This window comes from Carcharodon carcharias, chromosome 35 (genome assembly GCF_017639515.1).
Source record: "Carcharodon carcharias isolate sCarCar2 chromosome 35, sCarCar2.pri, whole genome shotgun sequence".
NCBI classification, from domain to species: domain Eukaryota; kingdom Metazoa; phylum Chordata; class Chondrichthyes; order Lamniformes; family Lamnidae; genus Carcharodon; species Carcharodon carcharias.
Window position 1 is genome coordinate 6,961,763 of NC_054501.1, and position 20,829 is coordinate 6,982,591.

The following is a 20,829-nucleotide window of genomic DNA, read 5'->3' on the forward strand; positions in this document are numbered from 1 at the left end:
GAGATAGGGAGGGGTGTAGGAGCAAGAGGAAGTTACAGAGATAGGGAGGGTCGTAGGGGCTGGAGGAGGTTACAGAGATGGGGGGCGGGGGGGTGGGTGGTAGGCGAGGCCAAGGTTGGAATTGAAACCCACGACAAGAATAATAAATATATTGGCTTTTGCTCAGCTTCACCACACGGGCTGCAGTTCTCCCAGGTAGTGCTCAACATGGCCTCCTCAAAGGGCATCAAGGGCGGGCAATAACATTTCCATATCTGTCAAACTAAATAAAAAGTACAGCTCTCGGGGAACATGCAGGTTGACAGTGTGATTCCGCTCCAATAGTATACTCACCCAGGAAGGGAGATGGTCCAAGAGGAGGAGGTGGCCTCGGTTTGCTGGCAGCTGCATAATACTCCACAGCTCTCTTGAACCGTTCAGTTTTGTCTGCTGTCCGGGCCTGCGTTTCAATGGGTTTCAAAATTTAAAAACGTTAGAAACCTTTTGATGTGCCGCAGCAGTGTGGTTTCAAGCCTCAACGTGGCTGATCGCAGACACTGGAAAATGTACGAGCTTCCACCCGGTGAGCCAGCATCATCTCGTACCGGCCACTGCCTGATCACCGTGCAGTTCAGTAACCTCAGAGCGCTTCAACGAGTCCAGGCGATGGGGGTGGGAAACCTGCTCTCTCATGCCCTGCTTGGTAACCCGTCTCCCCCAGCGTCCCAGGAAGCCACAAGTCAGGAGTGTGACGGAATACCTACGAGAGCAGGTCAGAGGCTGGGAATCCTGCGATGAGTGACTCACCTCCTGACTCCCCCAAAGCCTGTCCACCGTCTACAAGGCACAAGTCAGGAGTGCGATAGAATACTCTGCACTCCCCCAGCGGTGCCCCTGGCCAGGGCGCGGGCAGGGGAGGCGCCAGGGCACGAGCGCCAGAGGGGGACAGCGAGCGCCAGAGGGGGAAGAGTACGAGAGAAAGTGCACGAGAGAGCGAGCGCATGTGCTGGTCTTTTTTCCCAATGCGATGAGTTGTGATCTGGAATGGGCTGTCTGGAATGGATGGTGCAAGCAGGTTTAGCAGCAACTTCTGAAATCGTGTTGGATATACATTTGAAAGACAACTAAGTGTTGCAGGGCCATGGGGCAACAGCAGAGGGAACTAACTGGGAGCTCATCAGCAGGCCAGCACAGGCACAACAGGCCAAACAGGCATCCATTGGTGCTGCGTGAATCAGTGATCACTCAACTTACTTTCTTTGGAACCTCTAATGAAGGGGAGATTGTGGTGTAGTTGGCAATGTCACTGGGCGAGTAATTCAGAAGCCGGGCGATGAGGGACACAGGTTCAAACCCCACCTCAGCAGCTGGCGAAATTTAAAATCAATTAATAAAGCAGGATTGGAAACCCTGTCTCCGTAATGGTGACCATGAAACTATCATCGATTGTTGTAAAAATCCATCTGGTTCACTAATGCCCTTCAGGGAAGCAAATTTGCCCAGTTAGGCCCACATGGGACTCAAGGCCGGGTTGACTCTTAAATGACCTTTGAAATGGGCCAAGTAAGCCATGCAAGGGGCTATTCGGGATGGGTAACAAATGCTGGTCTTGCCAGTGATGCCCACGTCCCACGAAAGAATTAAAAATCTCACAATCTCAGGACCTCCGCGTTAAAAAAAGTGTCTGAACATTTAAACACGTGTCAACTCCCCTTTATCGGAATATCTAAATCACCGGGGAAGGTCATTTCAGTCTCCTCTGATCTACCCTTCAAAACGTCAAAGGCTTTGCCCCAAATCAGCCAGTTACCCACCACTGCCCCAAAAAAAAGCAGCACCGATTATCCCCCCAGGGCCTGTTCGAAACACGTGTGGCATCACCCAAACTGTCTGATCCCCCTACAGCTGCTATAACAGGCCCTCAGTGCGAGGGCTCTCAGCAGTTCCCCCGGGGAGGGGGGGCAGGGAATCCCTCATCGCCCGAGCAGAGGCGCCGGCAGGTGCATTGCTACTGACCCGTGAGTGTTTGAAAACATCCTTAGCCACGGCGTCGAGATCACGGATGTCGGGAATGCTGCTGACGTACAGGGCGACGGCTTTGATAACCACGTCGCAAGGCGGCAGGACTAGCTGGTGGGCTCTCACCTTGGCACAAAGGAGAGGGAACAAGGCGAGAATTACAAATGTTAGCTGGAACCCCTCCACAGCACAGGCTCTGTGTGTTAATGTATGTGTCTACAACCCACCAGTCATGTGCCCCAGTGTTACACAGTGACAGACCCGTCCCCACCAGTACTGTATCCCAGCGTTATACAGTGACAGACCCATCCCACCATTACTGTATCCCAGTGTTATACAGTGACAGACTTGTCCCCATCACTGTACCCCAGTGTTATACAGTGACAAACCCGTCCCCACCAGTACTGTACCCCAGTGTTATACAGTGACAGACCTGTCCCCACCAGTACTGTACCCCAGTGTTATACAGTGACAGACCCGGCCCCACCAGCACTGTACCCCAGTGTTATACACTGACAGCTCCATCCCCACCAGTACGGTAGCCCAGTTTTATACAGTGACAGACCCATCCCCAAACGTACTGTGCCCCAGTGTAATACTGTGACAGACCTGTCCCCACCTGTACTGTACCCGAGTGCTATACACTGACAGATCCGTACACAACCAGTACTGTACCCCAGTGTTATACACTGACAGACCCGTACACAACCAGTACTGTACCCCAGTGTTATACAGTGAAAGACCCGTACCAACTGGTACTGTACCCTAGTGTTATACAGTGACAGAACCATCTCTGCCAGTACTGTACCCCAGTGTAATACAGTGCCAGACCTGTCCCCACCAGTGCTGTACCCCAGTGTTATACAGTGACAGACTCGTCCCCACAAGTACTGTACCCCAGTGTGAAACAGTGACAGACACGTCCCCACCAGTACTGTACCCCAGTCTTATACAGTGACAGACACGTCCCCACCAGTACTGTACCCCAGTGTTATACAGTAACAGACCGGTCCAAACCAGTACTGTACCCCAGTGTTATACAGTGACAGGCCCACCTCCACCAGTACTGTACCCCAGTGTAATGCAATGATAGACCCATCAGCACTGTACCCAATGATATACAGTGACAGACCAGTCCCCACCAGTACTGTACTCCGGTGTTATACAGTGACAGCGCTGTCCATGCCAGTACTGTAACCCAGTGTTATGCAGTGATAGACCAGTCCCCACCAGTACTGTACCCCAGTGTTATACAGTGACAGACCAGTCCCCAGCAGTACTGTACTCCAGTGTTATACAGTGACAGCGCTGTCCATCCCAGTACTGTAACCCAGTGTTATGCAGAAACAGACCCATCAACACCAGTATTGTACCCGTGTTATAGTGACAGCGCTGTCCATGCCAATACTGTAGCACAGTGTTATACAGTGACAGACACGTCCCCACCAGTACTGTATCCCAGTGTTATACAGTGACAGACGCATTCCTACAAGTACTGTACCCCAGTGTTATACAGTGACAGACCCACCACCACAAGTAATGTCCCCCAGTGTTATACAGTGACAGACCCATCTCCACCGGTACTGTACCCCGGTGTTTTACAGTGACAGACCCGTCCCCAACAGTACTGTACCCCATAGTTATACAGTGACAGACCAGTCCCCATCAGTACTGTACCCCAGTGTTATACACTGACAGACCTGTCCCCACTAGTACTGTACTCCAGTGTTATACAGTGACATACCCGTCTCCACCAAAACTGAATCCGGTGTTATACAGTGACAGACTCATCTCCACCAGTACTGTACGCCAGAGTTATACAGTGACAGAACCATCCACACCAGTACGAAACCCCAGTGTTGTACAGTGACAGACCTGTCCCCACCAGTACTGTACCTCAGTGTTATACACTGACAGACCTGTCCCCACCAGTACTGTACTCCAGTGTTATACAGTGACAGACTCATCTCCACCAGTACTGTACCCCGATGTTATACAGTGACAGATCCATCCCCACCAGTACTGTACCCCAGTGTTATACAGTGACAGACCCGTCCCCACCAGTACTGTACCCCAGTGTTATACAGTGACAGACCTGTCCCCATCAGTACTGTACTCCAGTGTTATACAGTGACAGACCCGTCCGCATCAGTACTATACCCCAGTGTTATACAGTGACAGACCTGTCCCCATCAGTACTGTACCCCAGTGTTATACACTGACAGACCTGACCCCACCAGTACTGTACTCCAGTGTTATACAGTGACATACCCGTCTCCACCAGTACTGTACCGGTGTTATACAGTGACATACCCGTCTCCACCAGTACTGTACCCCGGAGTTATACAGTGACAGAACCGTCCCCACCAGTACTATACCCCAATGTTATACAGTGACAGACCTGTCCCCACCAGTACGGTACCCAAGTGTTATACACTGACAGACCTGTCCCCACCAGTACTGTACTCCAGTGTTATACAGTGACATGCCCATCTCCATCAGTACTGTATCCGGTGTTATACAGTGACAACCCGTCTCCACCAGAACTGTATCCGGTGTTATACAGTGACAGACTCATCTCCACCAGAACTGTGCCCAGTGTTATACACTGACAGATCTATCCCCACCAGTACCGTACTCCAGCGTTATACAGTGACATACCCATCTCCACCAGTACTGTACCCCTTATTTTTATACAGTGACAGACTCATCTCCACCACTACTGTACCCCGATGTTATACAGTGACAGACCCATCCCCACCAGTACTGTACCCCAGTGTTATACAGTGACAGACTTGTCCCCACCAGTAGGGCACCCCAGTGTTATACAGTGACATACCCATATCCACCAGTACTGTACCCATTTTTTAAATACAGTGACATACCCATCTCCACCAGTACTGTACCCCAGTGTTATACAGTGACAGACCCGTCCCCACCAGTACTGTACCCCAGTGTTGTACAGTGACAGAACCGTCCCCACCAGTACTATACCCCAGTGTTATACAGTGACAGACCTGTCCCCACCAGTACTATACCCCCGTGTAATACAGTGAAAGACCCGTCCCCATCAGTACTGGACCCCAGTGCTATACACTGACAGAACTGTCCCCACCAGTACTGTACTCCAGTGTTATACAGTGACAGACGCGTCCCCACCAGAACTATACCCGTGTTATACAGTGACAGACCTGTCCCCATCAGTACTATACCCCAGTGTTATACAGTGACAAACCTGTCCCCATCAGTACTGAACCCCAGTGTCATACAGTGACAGATCTGACCCCACCAGCACTGTACTCGTGTTATACAGTGACATAACCGTCTCCACCAGTACTGTACCCGGTGTTATACAGTGGACAGACTGATCTCCACCAGTACTGTGCCCCAGAGTTATACAGTGACAGACCTGTCCCCACCAGTACTGTACTCCAGTGTTATACAGTGGCATACCCGTCTCCACCAGTACTGTACCCGGTATTATACAGTGGACAGACTCATCTCCACCAGTACTGTACCCCAGAGTTATACAGTGACAGAACCACCCCCACCAGTACTATGCCCCAGGGGTACACAGTGACAGACCTGTCCCCACCAGAACTGTACTCCAGTGTTATACAGTGACATACCCATCTCCACCAGTACTGTACCCCTTATTTTTATACAGTGACAGACTCATCTCCACCAGCACTGTACCCCGATGTTATACAAAGACAGACACATCCCCACCAGTAATGTACCCCAGTGTTATACAGTGACAGACCTGTCCCCACCAGTACTGTACCCCAGCGTTATACACTGACAGACCTGTCCCCACCAGTACTGTACTCCAGTGTTATACAGTGACATACCCGTCTCCACCAGTACTGTATCCGGTGTTATACAGTGACAACCCGTCTCCACCAGTACTGTATCCGGTGTTATACAGTGACAGACTCATCTCCACCAGAACTGTGCCCAGTGTTATACACTGACAGATCTATCCCCACCAGTACCGTACTCCAGCGTTATACAGTGACATACCCATCTCCACAGGTACTGTACCCCTTATTTTTATACAGTGACAGACTCATCTCCACCACTACTGTACCCCGATGTTATACAGTGACAGACCCATCCCCACCAGTACTGTACCCCAGTGTTATACAGTGACAGAACAGTCCCCACCAGTACTGTACCCCAGTGTTATACAGTGACAGACCTGTCCCCACCAGTACTTTACCCCAGTGTTATACAGTGACAGACCCGTCCCCACAAGTACTGTACCCGTGTTATACAGTGACAGACCTGTCCCCACCAGTACCCTACCCCCGTGTTATACAGTGACAGAACCGTCCCCACCAGTACTATACCCCAGTGTTATACAGTGACAGACCTGTCCCCATCAGTACTATACCCCAGTGTTATACAGTGACAGACCTGTCCCCATCAGTACTGTACCCCAGTGTTATACACTGACAGACCTGTCCCCACCAGTACTGTACTCCAGTGTTATACAGTGACAGACCCGTCCCCACAAGTACTGTACCCCAGTGTTATACAGTGACAGACCCGTCCCCACCAGTACCCTACCCCCGTGTTATACAGTGACAGATCCGTCCACACCAGTACTATACCCCAGTGTTATACAGTGACAGACCTGTCCCCATCAGTACTATACCCCAGTGTTGTACAGTGACAGACCTGCCCCATCAGCACTGTACCCCAGTGTTATACACTGACAGACCCGTCCCCACCAGTACTGTATTCCAGTGTTATACAGTGACATACCCGTCTCCACCAGTACTGTACACGGTGTTATACAGTGACAGACTCATCTCCACCAGTACTGTACCCCAGAGCTATACAGTGACAGAACCGTCCACACCAGTACTATACCCCAGTGTTATACACTGACAGACCTGTCCCCACCAGTACTGTACTCCAGTGTTATACAGTGACATACCCATTTCCACCAGTACTGTACCCATTTTTAAATACAGTGACATACCCATCTCCACCAGTTCTGTACCCCGATGTTATACAGTGACAGACCCATCCCCATCAGTACTGTACCCAAGTGTTACACAGTGACAGACCCGTCCCCACCAGTACTGTACCCGTGTTATAGTGACAGCGCTGTCCATGCCAATACTGTACCACAGTGTTATACAGTGACAGACCGGTCCCCACCAGCACTGTATCCCAGTGTTATACAGTGACAGACGCATCCCCACCAGTACTGTACCCAAGTGTTATTCAGTGACAGACCCGTCCCCACAAGTACAGTCCCCCAGAGTTATACAGTGACAGACCCGTCCCCATCAGTACTGTACCCCAGTGCTATACACTGACAGAACTGTCCCCACCAGTACTGTACTCCAGTGCTATACAGTGACAGACGCGTCCCCACCAGAACTATACCCGTGTTATACAGTGACAGACCTGTCCCCATCAGTACTATACCCCAGTGTTATACAGTGACAGACCTGTCCCCATCAGTACTGAACCCCAGTGTTATACAGAGACAGACCTGTCCCCACCAGTACTGTACTCGAGTGTTATACAGCGACATAACCATCTCCACCAGTACTGTACCCGGTGTTATACAGTGGACAGACTCATCTCCACCAGTACTGTACCCCAGAATTATACAGTGACAGAACCATCCCCACCAGTACTATACCCCAGTGTTATACACTGACATACCCATCTCCACCAGTACTGTACCCCTTATTTTTATACAGTGGACAGACTCATCTCCACCAGTACTGTACCCCGACGTTATACAGTGACAGACCCATCCCCACCAGTACGGTACCCCAGTGTTATACATTGACAGACCCGTCTCCACCAGTACTGTACACGGTGTTATACAGTGACAGACCCATCCCCACCAGTACTGTACCCCAGTGTAATACAGTGACAGACCCGTCCCCATCAGTACTGTACCCCAGTGTTATACAGTGACAGACCTGTCCCCACCAGTACTGTACTCGAGTGTTATACAGCGACATAACCATCTCCACCAGTACTGTACCCGGTGTTATACAGTGGACAGACTCATCTCCACCAGTACTGTACCCCAGAATTATACAGTGACAGAACCATCCCCACCAGTACTATACCCCAGTGTTATACAGTGACAGACCTGTCCCCACCAGAACTGTACCCAGTGTTATACAATGACAGACCTATCCCCACCAGTACTGTACTCCAGTGTTATACAGTGACATAACCATCTCCACCAGTACTGTACCCCTTATTTTTATACAGTGACAGACTCATCTCCACCAGTATTGTACCCCGATGTTATACAGTGACAGACCCATCCCCACCAGTACTGTACCCCAGTGTTATACAGTGACAGACCCGTCTCCACCAGTACTGTACACGGTGTTATACAGCGACAGACTCATCTCCACCAGTACTGTACCCCAGAGTTATACAGTGACAGAACCGTCCACACCAGTAATATACCCCAGTGTTATACAGTGACAGACTTGTCCCCACCAGTAGGGCACCCCAGTGTTATACAGTGACATACCCATCTCCACCAGTACTGTACCCATTTTTTAAATACAGTGACATACCCATCTCCACCAGTTCTGTACCCCGATGTTATACAGTGACAGACCCGTCCCCATCAGTACTCTACCCCAGTGTTATACAGTGACAGACCCCTCCCCACCAGTACTGTACCCGTGTTATAGTGACAGCGCTGTCCATGCCAATACTGTACCACAGTGTTATACAGTGACAGACCGGTCCCCACCAGTACTGTATCCCAGTGTTATACAGTGACAGACGCATCCCCACAAGTACTGTACCCCAGTGTTATTCAGTGACAGACCCGTCCCAACAAGTACTGTCCCCCAGTGTTGTGCAGTGACAGACCCCTCCCCACCAATACTATACCCCCGTGTAATACAGTGACAGACCCGTCCCCATCAGTACTGTACCCCAGTGCTATACACTGACAGAACTGTCCCCAGCAGTACTGTACTCCAGTGTTATACAGTGACAGACGCGTCCCCACCAGAACTATACCCATGTTATACAGTGACAGACCTGTCCCCATCAGTACTATACCCCAGTGTTATACAGTGACAGACCTGTCCCCATCAGTAATGAACCCCAGTGTAACACAGTGACAGACCCGTCCCCACCAGTACTGTACCCGTGTTATAGTGACAGCGCTGTCCATGCCAATACTGTACCACAGTGTTATACAGTGACAGACCGGTCCCCACCAGCACTGTATCCCAGTGTTATACAGTGACAGACGCATCCCCACCAGTACTGTACCCCAGTGTTATTCAGTAACAGACCCGTCCCCACAAGTACTGTCCCCCAGTGTTATACAGTGACAGACCCGTCCCCATCAGTACTGTACCCCAGTGCTATACACTGACAGAACTGTCCCCACCAGTACTGTACTCCAGTGCTATACAGTGACAGACGCGTCCCCACCAGAACTATACCCGTGTTATACAGTGACAGACCTGTCCCCATCAGTACTATACCCCAGTGTTATACAGTGACAGACCTGTCCCCATCAGTACTGAACCCCAGTGTTATACAGAGACAGACCTGTCCCCACCAGTACTGTACTCGAGTGTTATACAGCGACATAACCATCTCCACCAGTACTGTACCCGGTGTTATACAGTGGACAGACTCATCTCCACCAGTACTGTACCCCAGAATTATACAGTGACAGAACCATCCCCACCAGTACTATACCCCAGTGTTATACAATGACATACCCATCTCCACCAGTACTGTACCCATTATTTTTATACAGTGGACAGACTCATCTCCACCAGTACTGTACCCCGATGTTATACAGTGACAGACCCATCCCCACCAGTACGGTACCCCAGTGTTATACATTGACAGACCCGTCTCCACCAGTACTGTACACGGTGTTATACAGTGACAGACCCATCCCCACCAGTACTGTACCCCAGTGTAATACAGTGACAGACCCGTCCCCATCAGTACTGTACCCCAGTGTTATACAGTGACAGACCTGTCCCCACCAGTACTGTACTCGAGTGTTATACAGCGACATAACCATCTCCACCAGTACTGTACCCGGTGTTATACAGTGGACAGACTCATCTCCACCAGTACTGTACCCCAGAATTATACAGTGACAGAACCATCCCCACCAGTACTATACCCCAGTGTTATACAGTGACAGACCTGTCCCCACCAGACTGTACCCAGTGTTATACAATGACAGACCTATCCCCACCAGTACTGTACTCCAGTGTTATACAGTGACATACCCATCTCCACCAGTACTGTACCCCTTATTTTTATACAGTGACAGACTCATCTCCACCAGTACTGTACCCCGATGTTATACAGTGACAGACCCATCCCCACCAGTACTGTACCCCAGTGTTATACAGTGACAGACCCGTCTCCACCAGTACTGTACACGGTGTTATACAGTGACAGACTCATCTCCACCAGTACTGTACCCCAGAGTTATACAGTGACAGAACCGTCCACACCAGTACTATACCCCAGTGTTATACAGTGACAGACTTGTCCCCACCAGTAGGGCACCCCAGTGTTATACAGTGACAGACCCATCTCCACCAGTACTGTACCCATTTTTTAAATACAGTGACATACCCATCTCCACCAGTTCTGTACCCCGATGTTATACAGTGACAGACCCGTCCCCATCAGTACTGTACCCCAGTGTTATACAGTGACAGACCCCTCCCCACCAGTACTGTACCCGTGTTATAGTGACAGCGCTGTCCATGCCAATACTGTACCACAGTGTTATACAGTGACAGACCGGTAACCACCAGTACTGTATCCCAGTGTTATACAGTGACAGACGCATCCCCACAAGTAAGGTACCCCAGTGTTATTCAGTGACAGACCCGTCCCCACAAGTACTGTCCCCCAGTGTTATGCAGTGACAGACCCCTCCCCACCAATACTATACCCCCGTGTAATACAGTGACAGACCCGTCCCCATCAGTACTGTACCCCAGTGCTATACACTGACAGAACTGTCCCCACCAGTACTGTACTCCAGTGTTATACAGTGACAGACGCGTCCCCACCAGAACTATACCCGTGTTATACAGTGACAGACCTGTCCCCATCAGTACTATACCCCAGTGTTATACAGTGACAGACCTGTCCCCATCAGTACTGAACCCCAGTGTTATACAGCGACATACCCATCTCTACCAGTACTGTACCTGGTGTTATACAGTGGACAGACTCATCTCCACCAGTACTGTACCCCAGAGTTATACAGTGACAGAACCATCCCCACCAGTACTATACCCCAGTGTTATACAGTGACAGACCTGTCCCCACCAGAACTGTACCCAGTGTTATACACTGACAGACCTATCCCCACCAGTACTGTACTCCAGTGTTATACAGTGACATACCCATCTCCACCAGTCCTGTACCCCTTATTTTTATACAGTGACAGACTCATCTCCACCAGTACTGTACCCCGATGTTATACAGTGACAGACCCATCCCCACCAGTACTGTACCCCAGTGTTATACAGTGACAGACCCATCCCCACCAGTACGGTACCCCAGTGTTATACAGTGACAGAACCGTCCCCACCAGTACTATACCCCAGTGTTATACAGTGACAGACCTGTCCCCATCAGTACTATACCCCAGTGTTATACAGTGACAGACCTGTCCCCATCAGTACTGTACCCCAGTGTTATACACTGACAGACCTGTCGCCACCTGTACTGTATTCCAGTGTTATACAGTGACATACCTGTCTCCACCAGTACTGTACCCGGTGTTATACAGTGACAGACTCATCCCCACCAGTTCTGTACCCCGGAGTTATACAGTGACAGAACCGTCCCCACCAGTACTGTACCCCAGTGTTATACAGTGACAGACCCGTCCCCACCAGTACTGTACCCGTGTTATAGTGACAGCGCTGTCCATGCCAATACTGTACCACAGTGTTATACAGTGACAGACCGGTCCCCACCAGTACTGTATCCCAGTGTTATACAGTGACAGAAGCATCCCCAGAAGTACTGTACCCCAGTGTTATTCAGTGACAGACCCGTCCCCACAAGTACTGTCCCCCAGTGTTATACAGTGACAGAACTGTCCCCACCAGTACTGTACTCCAGTGTTATACAGTGACAGACGCGTCCCCACCAGAACTATACCCGTGTTATACAGTGACAGACCTGTCCCCATCAGTACTATACCCCAGTGTTATACAGTGACAGACCTGTCCCCATCAGTACTGATCCTCAGTGTTATACAGAGACAGACCTGTCCCCACAAGTACTGTACTCGAGTGTTATACAGCGACATACCCATCTCCACCAGTACTGTACACGGTGTTATACAGTGGACAGACTCATCTCCACCAGTACTGTACCCCAGAGTTATACGGTGACAGAACCATCCCCACCAGTACTATACCCCAGTGTTATACAGTGACAGACCTGTCCCCACCAGAACTGTACCCAGTGTTATACACTGACAGATCTATCCCCACCAGTACTGTACTCCAGTGTTATACAGTGACATACCCATCTCCACCAGTACTGTACCCCTTATTTTTATACAGTGACAGACTCATCTCCACCAGTACTGTACCCCGATGTTATACAGTGACAGACCCATCCCCACCAGTACTGTACCCCAGTGTTATACAGTGACAGACCCGTCTCCACCAGTACTGTACACGGTGTTATACAGTGACAGACTCATCTCCACCAGTACTGTACCCCAGAGTTATACAGTGACAGAACCGTCCACACCAGTACTATACCCCAGTGTTATACAGTGACAGACTTGTCCCCACCAGTAGGGCACCCCAGTGTTATACAGCGACATACCCATCTCCACCAGTACTGTACCCATTTTTTAAATACAGTGACAGACCCATCTCCACCAGTTCTGTACCCCGATGTTACACAGTGACAGACCCGTCCCCATCAGTACTGTACCCCAGTGTTATACAGTGACAGACCCCTCCCCACCAGTACTGTACCCGTGTTATAGTGACAGCGCTGTCCATGCCAATACTGTACCACAGTGTTATACAGTGACAGACCCGTCTCCACCAGTACTGTACACGGTGTTATACAGTGACAGACTCATCTCCACCAGTACTGTACCCCAGAGTTATACAGTGACAGAACCGTCCACACCAGTACTATACCCCAGTGTTATACAGTGACTGACTTGTCCCCACCAGTAGGGCACCCCAGTGTTATACAGTGACATACCCATCTCCACCAGTACTGTACCCATTTTTTAAATACAGTGACAGACCCATCTCCACCAGTTCTGTACCCCGATGTTACACAGTGACAGACCCGTCCCCATCAGTACTGTACCCCAGTGTTATACAGTGACAGACCCCTCCCCACCAGTACTGTACCCGTGTTATAGTGACAGCGCTGTCCATGCCAATACTGTACCACAGTGTTATACAGTGACAGACCGGTCCCCACCAGTACTGTATCCCAGTATTATACAGTGACAGACCCCTCCCCACCAGTACTGTACCCGTGTTATAGTGACAGCGCTGTCCATGCCAATACTGTACCACAGTGTTATACAGTGACAGACCGGTCCCCACCAATACTGTATCCCAGTGTTATACAGTGACAGACGCATCCCCACAAGTACTGCACCCCAGTGTTATTCAGTGACAGACCGTCCCCACAAGTACTGGCCCCCAGTGTTATGCAGTGACAGACCCCTCCCCACCAATACTATACCCCCGTGTAATACAGTAACAGACCCGTCCCCATCAGTACTGTACCCCAGTGCTATACACTGACAGAACCGTCCCCACCAGTACTGTACTCCAGTGTTATACAGTGACAGACGCGTCCCCACCAGAACTATACCCGTGTTATACAGTGACAGACCTGTCCCCATCAGTACTGAACCCCAGTGTTATACAGCGTCAGACCTGTCCCCACCAGTACTGTACTCGTGTGTTATACAGCGACATACCCATCTCCACCAGTACTGTACCCGGTGTTATACAGTGGACAGACTCATCTCCACCAGTACTGTACCCCAGAGTTATACAGTGACAGAACCATCCCCACCAGTACTATACCCCAGTGTTATACAGTGACAGACCTGTCCCCACCAGAACTGTACCCAGTGTTATACACTGACAGACCTATCCCCACCAGTACTGTACTCCAGTGTAAGACAGTGACATACCCATCTCCACCAGTACTGTACCCCTTATTTTTATACAGTGACAGACTCATCTCCACCAGTACTGTACCCCGATGTTATACAGCGACAGACCCATCCCCACCAGTACTGTACCCCAGTGTTATACAGTGACAGACCCATCCCCACCAGTACTGTACCCCAGTGTTATACAGTGACAGAACCGTCCCCACCAGTACTATACCCCAGTGTTATACAGTGACAGACCTGTCCCCACCAGTACTGTACTCTAGTGTTATATAGTGACAGACCCATCCCCACCAGTACTATACCCCAGTGTTATACAGTGACAGACCTGTCCCCATCAGTACTATACCCCAGTGTTATACAGTGACAGACCTGTCCCCATCAGTACTGTACCCCAGTGTTATACACTGACAGACCTGTCGCCACCTGTACTGTATTCCAGTGTCATACAGTGACATACCTGTCTCCAACAGTACTGTATCTCAGTGTTATACAGTGACAGACGCATCCCCACAAGTACTGTACCCCAGTGTTATTCAGTGACAGACCCGTCCCCACAAGTACTGTCCCCCAGTGTTATGCAGTGACAGACCCCTCCCCCCCAATACTATACCCCCGTGTAATACAGTGACAGACCCGTCCCCATCAGTACTGTACCCCAGTGCTATACACTGACAGAACTATCCCCACCAGTACTGTACTCCAGTGTTATACAGTGACAGATGCGTCCCCACCAGAACTATACCCGTGTTATACAGTGACAGACCTGTCCCCATCAGTACTATACCCCAGTGTTATACAGTGACAGACCTGTCCCCATCAGTACTGAACCCCAGTGTTATACAGCGACATACCCATCTCCACCAGTACTGTACCTGGTGTTATACAGTGGACAGACTCATCTCCACCAGTACTGTACCCCAGAGTTATACAGTGACAGAACCATCCCCACCAGTACTATACCCCAGTGTTATACAGTGACAGACCTGTCCCCACCAGAACTGTACCCAGTGTTATACACTGACAGACCTATCCCCACCAGTACTGTACTCCAGTGTTATACAGTGACATACCCATCTCCACCAGTACTGTACCCCTTATTTTTATACAGTGACAGACTCATCTCCACCAGTACTGTACCCCGATGTTATACAGTGACAGACCCATCCCCACCAGTACTGTACCCCAGTGTTATACAGTGACAGACCCATCCCCACCAGTACTGTACCCCAGTGTTATACAGTGACAGAACCGTCCCCACCAGTACTATACCCCAGTGTTATACAGTGACAGACCTGTCCCCATCAGTACTATACCCCAGTGTTATACAGTGACAGACCTGTCCCCATCAGTACTGTACCCCAGTGTTATACACTGACAGACCTGTCGCCACCTGTACTGTATTCCAGTGTTATACAGTGACATACCTGTCTCCACCAGTACTGTACCCGGTGTTATACAGTGACAGACTCATCCCCACCAGTTCTGTACCCCGGAGTTATACAGTGACAGAACCGTCCCCACCAGTACTGTACCCCAATGTTATACAGTGACAGACCTGTCCCCACCAGTATTGTACTCCAGTGTTATACAGTGACATACCCATCCCCACCAGTACTGTACCCATTTTTTAAATACAGTGACATACCCATCTCCACCAGTACTGTACCCCGATGTTATACGGTGACAGACCCATCCCCACCAGTACTGTATCCCAGTGTTGTACAGTGACAGAGCCGTCCCCACCAGTACTGTACCCCAGTATTATACAGTGACTGACCTGTCCCCACCAGTACTATACCCCCGTGTAATACAGTGACAGACCCGTCCCCATCAGTACTATACCCCAGTGCTTTACAGTGACAGAACTGTCCCCACCAGTACTGTACTCCAGTGTTATACAGTGACAGACCTGTCCCCATCAGTACTGTACCCCAGTGTTATACACTGACAGACCTGTCCCCACCAGTACTGTACTCCAGTGTTATACAGTGACAGACCCGTCCCCACAAGCACTGTACCCCAGTGTTATACAGTGACAGACCCGTCCCCACCAGTACCCTACCCCCGTGTTATACAGTGACAGATCCGTCCCCACCAGTACTACACCCCAGTGTTATACAGTGACAGACCTGTCCCCATCAGTACTATACCCCAGTGTTATACAGTGACAGACCTGTCCACATCAGTACTGTACCCCAGTGTTATACACTGACAGACCCGTCCCCACCAGTACTGTATTCCAGTGTTATACAGTGACATACCCGTCTCCACCAGTACTGTACACGGTGTTATACAGTGACAGACTCATCTCCACCAGTACTGTACCCCAGAGTTATACAGTGACAGAACCGTCCACACCAGTACTATACCCCAGTGTTATACAGTGACAGACTTGTCCCCACCAGTACGGCACCCCAGTGTTATACACTGACAGACCTGTCCCCACCAGTACTGTGCTCCAGTGTTATACAGTGACATACCCATTTCCACCAGTACTGTACCCATTTTTTAAATTCAGTGACATACCCATCTCCACCAGTTCTGTACCCCGATGTTATACAGTGACAGACCCATCCCCATCAGTACTGTACCCCAGTGTTATACAGTGACAGACCCGTCCCCACCAGTACTGTACCCGTGTTATAGTGACACCGCTGTCCATGCCAATACTGTACCACAGTGTTATACAGTGACAGACCGGTCCCCACCAGTACTGTATCCCAGTGTTATACAGTGACAGACGCATCCCCAGAAGTACTGTACTCCAGTGTTATTCAGTGACAGACCCGTCCCCACAAGTACTGTCCCCCAGTGTTATACAGTGACAGAACTGTCCCCACCAGTACTGTACTCCAGTGTTATACAGTGACAGACGCGTCCCCACCAGAACTATACCCGTGTTAGACAGTGACAGACCTGTCCCCATCAGTACTATACCCCAGTGTTATACAGTGACAGACCTGTCCCCATCAGTACTGAACCCCAGTGTTATACAGAGACAGACCTGTCCCCACCAGTACTGTACTCGAGTGTTATACAGCGACATACCCATCTCCACCAGTACTGTACACGGTGTTATACAGTGGACAGACTCATCTCCACCAGTACTGTACCCCAGAGTTATACGGTGACAGAACCATCCCCATCAGTACTGTACCCCAGTGTTATACACTGACAGACCTGTCCCCACCAGTACTGTACTCCAGTGTTATACAGTGACAGACCCGTCCCCACAAGCACTGTACCCCAGTGTTATACAGTGACAGACCAGTACCCACCAGTACCCTACCCCCGTGTTATACAGTGACAGATCCGTCCCCACCAGTACTACACCCCAGTGTTATACAGTGACAGACCTGTCCCCATCAGTACTGTACCCCAGTGTTATACAGTGACAGACCTGTCCACATCAGTACTGTACCCCAGTGTTATACACTGACAGACCCGTCCCCACCAGTACTGTATTCCAGTGTTATACAGTGACATACCCATCTCCACCAGTACTGTACACGGTGTTATACAGTGACAGACTCATCTCCACCAGTACTGTACCCCAGAGTTATACAGTGACAGAACCGTCCACACCAGTACTATACCCCAGTGTTATACAGTGACAGACTTGTCCCCACCAGTACGGCACCCCAGTGTTATACACTGACAGACCTGTCCCCACCAGTACTGTACTCCAGTGTTATACAGTGACATACCCATTTCCACCAGTACTGTACCCATTTTTTAAATTCAGTGACATACCCATCTCCACCAGTTCTGTACCCCGATGTTATACAGTGACAGACCCATCCCCATCAGTAATGTACCCCAGTGTTATACAGTGACAGACCTGTCCCCACCAGTACTGTACCCGTGTTATATTGACAGCGCTGTCCATGCCAATACTGTACCACAGTGTTATACAGTGACAGACCGGTCCCCACCAGTACTGTATCCCAGTGTTATACAGTGACAGACGCATCCCCAGAAGTACTGTACCCCAGTGTTATTCAGTGACAGACCCGTCCCCACAAGTACTGTCCCCCAGTGTTATACAGTGACAGAACTGTCCCCACCAGTACTGTACTCCAGTGTTATACAGCGACAGACGCGTCCCCACCAGAACTATACCCGTGTTATACAGTGACAAACCTGTCCCCATCAGTACTATACCCCAGTGTTATACAGTGACAGACCTGTCCCCATCAGTACTGAACCCCAGTGTTATACAGAGACAGACCTGTCCCCACCAGTACTGTACTCGAGTGTTATACAGCGACATACGCATCTCCACCAGTACTGTACACGGTGTTATACAGTGGACAGACTCATCTCCACCAGTACTGTACCCCGATGTTATACAGTGACAGACCCATCCCCACCAGTACTGTGCCCCAGTGTTATACAGTGACAGACCCGTCTCCACCAGTACTGTACACGGTGTTATACAGTGACAGACTCATCTCCACCAGTACTGTACCCCAGAGTTATACAGTGACAGAACCGTCCACACCAGTACTATACCCCAGTGTTATACAGTGACAGACTTGTCCCCACCAGTAGGGCACCCCAGTGTTATACAGTGACATACCCATCTCCACCAGTACTGTACCCATTTTTTAAATACAGTGACAGACCCATCTCCACCAGTTCTGTACCCCGATGTTATACAGTGACAGACCCGTCCCCATCAGTACTGTACCCCAGTGTTATACAGTGACAGACCCCTCCCCACCAGTACTGTACCCGTGTTATAGTGACAGCGCTGTCGATGCCAATACTGTACCACAGTGTTATACAGTGACAGACCGGTCCCCACCAGTACTGTATCCCAGTGTTATACAGTGACAGACGCATCCCCACAAGTACTGTACCCCAGTGTTATTCAGTGACAGACCCGTCCCCACAAGTACTGGCCCCCAGTGTTATGCAGTGACAGACCCCTCCCCACCAATACTATACCCCCGTGTAATACAGTAACAGACCCGTCCCCATCAGTACTGTACCCCAGTGCTATACACTGACAGAACTGTCCCCACCAGTACTGTACTCCAGTGTTATACAGTGACAGACGCGTCCCCACCAGAACTATACCCGTGTTATACAGTGACAGACCTGTCCCCATCAGTACTATACCCCAGTGTTATACAGTGACAGACCTGTCCCCATCAGTACTGAACCCCAGTGTTATACAGTGTCAGACCTGTCCCCACCAGTACTGTACTCGAGTGTTATACAGCGACATACCCATCTCCACCAGTACTGTACGCGGTGTTATACAGTGGACAGACTCATCTCCACCAGTACTGTACCCCAGAGTTATACAGTGACAGAACCATCCCCACCAGTACTATACCGCAGTGTTATACAGTGACAGACCTGTCCCCACCAGAACTGTACCCAGTGTTATACACTGACAGACCTAACCTCACCAGTACTGTACTCCAGTGTAAGACAGTGACATACCCATCTCCACCAGTACTGTACCCCTTATTTTTATACAGTGACAGACTCATCTCCACCAGTACTGTACCCCAATGTTATACAGTGACAGACCCATCCCCACCAGTACTGTACCCCAGTGTTATACAGTGACAGACCCATCCCCACCAGTACTGTACTCCAGTGTTATACAGTGACAGACCCGTCCCCACAAGCACTGTACCCCAGTGTTATACAGTGACAGACCCGTCCCCACCAGTACCCTACCCCCGTGTTATACAGTGACAGATCCGTCCCCACCAGTACTACACCCCAGTGTTATACAGTGACAGACCTGTCCCCATCAGTACTATACCCCAGTGTTATACAGTGACAGACCTGTCCACATCAGTACTGTACCCCTGTGTTATACACTGACAGACCCGTCCCCACCAGTACTGTATTCCAGTGTTATACAGTGACATACCCGTCTCCACCAGTACTGTACACGGTGTTATACAGTGACAGACTCATCTCCACCAGTACTGTGCCCCAGAGTTATACAGTGACAGAACCGTCCACACCAGTACTATACCCCAGTGTTATACAGTGACAGACTTGTCCCCACCAGTACGGCACCCCAGTGTTATACACTGACAGACCTGTCCCCACCAGTACTGTACTCCAGTGTTATACAGTGACATACCCATTTCCACCAGTACTGTACCCATTTTTTAAATTCAGTGACATACCCATCTCCACCAGTTCTGTACCCCGATGTTATACAGTGACAGACCCATCCCCATCAGTACTGTACCCCAGTGTTATACAGTGACAGACCCGTCCCCACCAGTACTGTACCCGTGTTATAGTGACAGCGCTGTCCATGCCAATACTGTACCACAGTGTTATACAGTGACAGACCGGTCCCCACCAGTACTGTATCCCAGTGTTATACAGTGACAGACGCATCCCCAGAAGTACTGTACCCCAGTGTTATTCAGTGACAGACCCGTCCCCATCAGTACTGAACCCCAGTGTTATACAGAGACAGACCTGTCCCCACCAGTACTGTACTCGAGTGTTATACAGCGACATAACCATCTCCACCAGTACTGTACACGGTGTTATACAGTGGACAGACTCATCTCCACCAGTACTGTATCCCAGAGTTATACAGTGACAGAACCATCCCCACCAGTACTATACCCCAGTGTTAT

The 20,829-nt window shown here is 50.1% G+C and overlaps 1 protein-coding gene across 2 annotated transcripts in view; it reads right to left on the bottom strand.

The window, feature by feature from the left end:
* fam120c (family with sequence similarity 120C) overlaps window positions 1-20,829 on the bottom strand; it is a 72,034-nt gene that overhangs the window by 26,378 nt on the left and 24,827 nt on the right. For both annotated transcript variants that reach the window (XM_041179582.1, XM_041179581.1), the window contains exons 4-5: window positions 1,996-2,124; window positions 334-439 (exon numbers count right to left, since the gene is read on the bottom strand). In XM_041179582.1, the coding sequence (XP_041035516.1) occupies window positions 334-439; window positions 1,996-2,124 (235 nt within the window). The remainder of the gene's footprint in view (window positions 1-333; window positions 440-1,995; window positions 2,125-20,829) is intronic.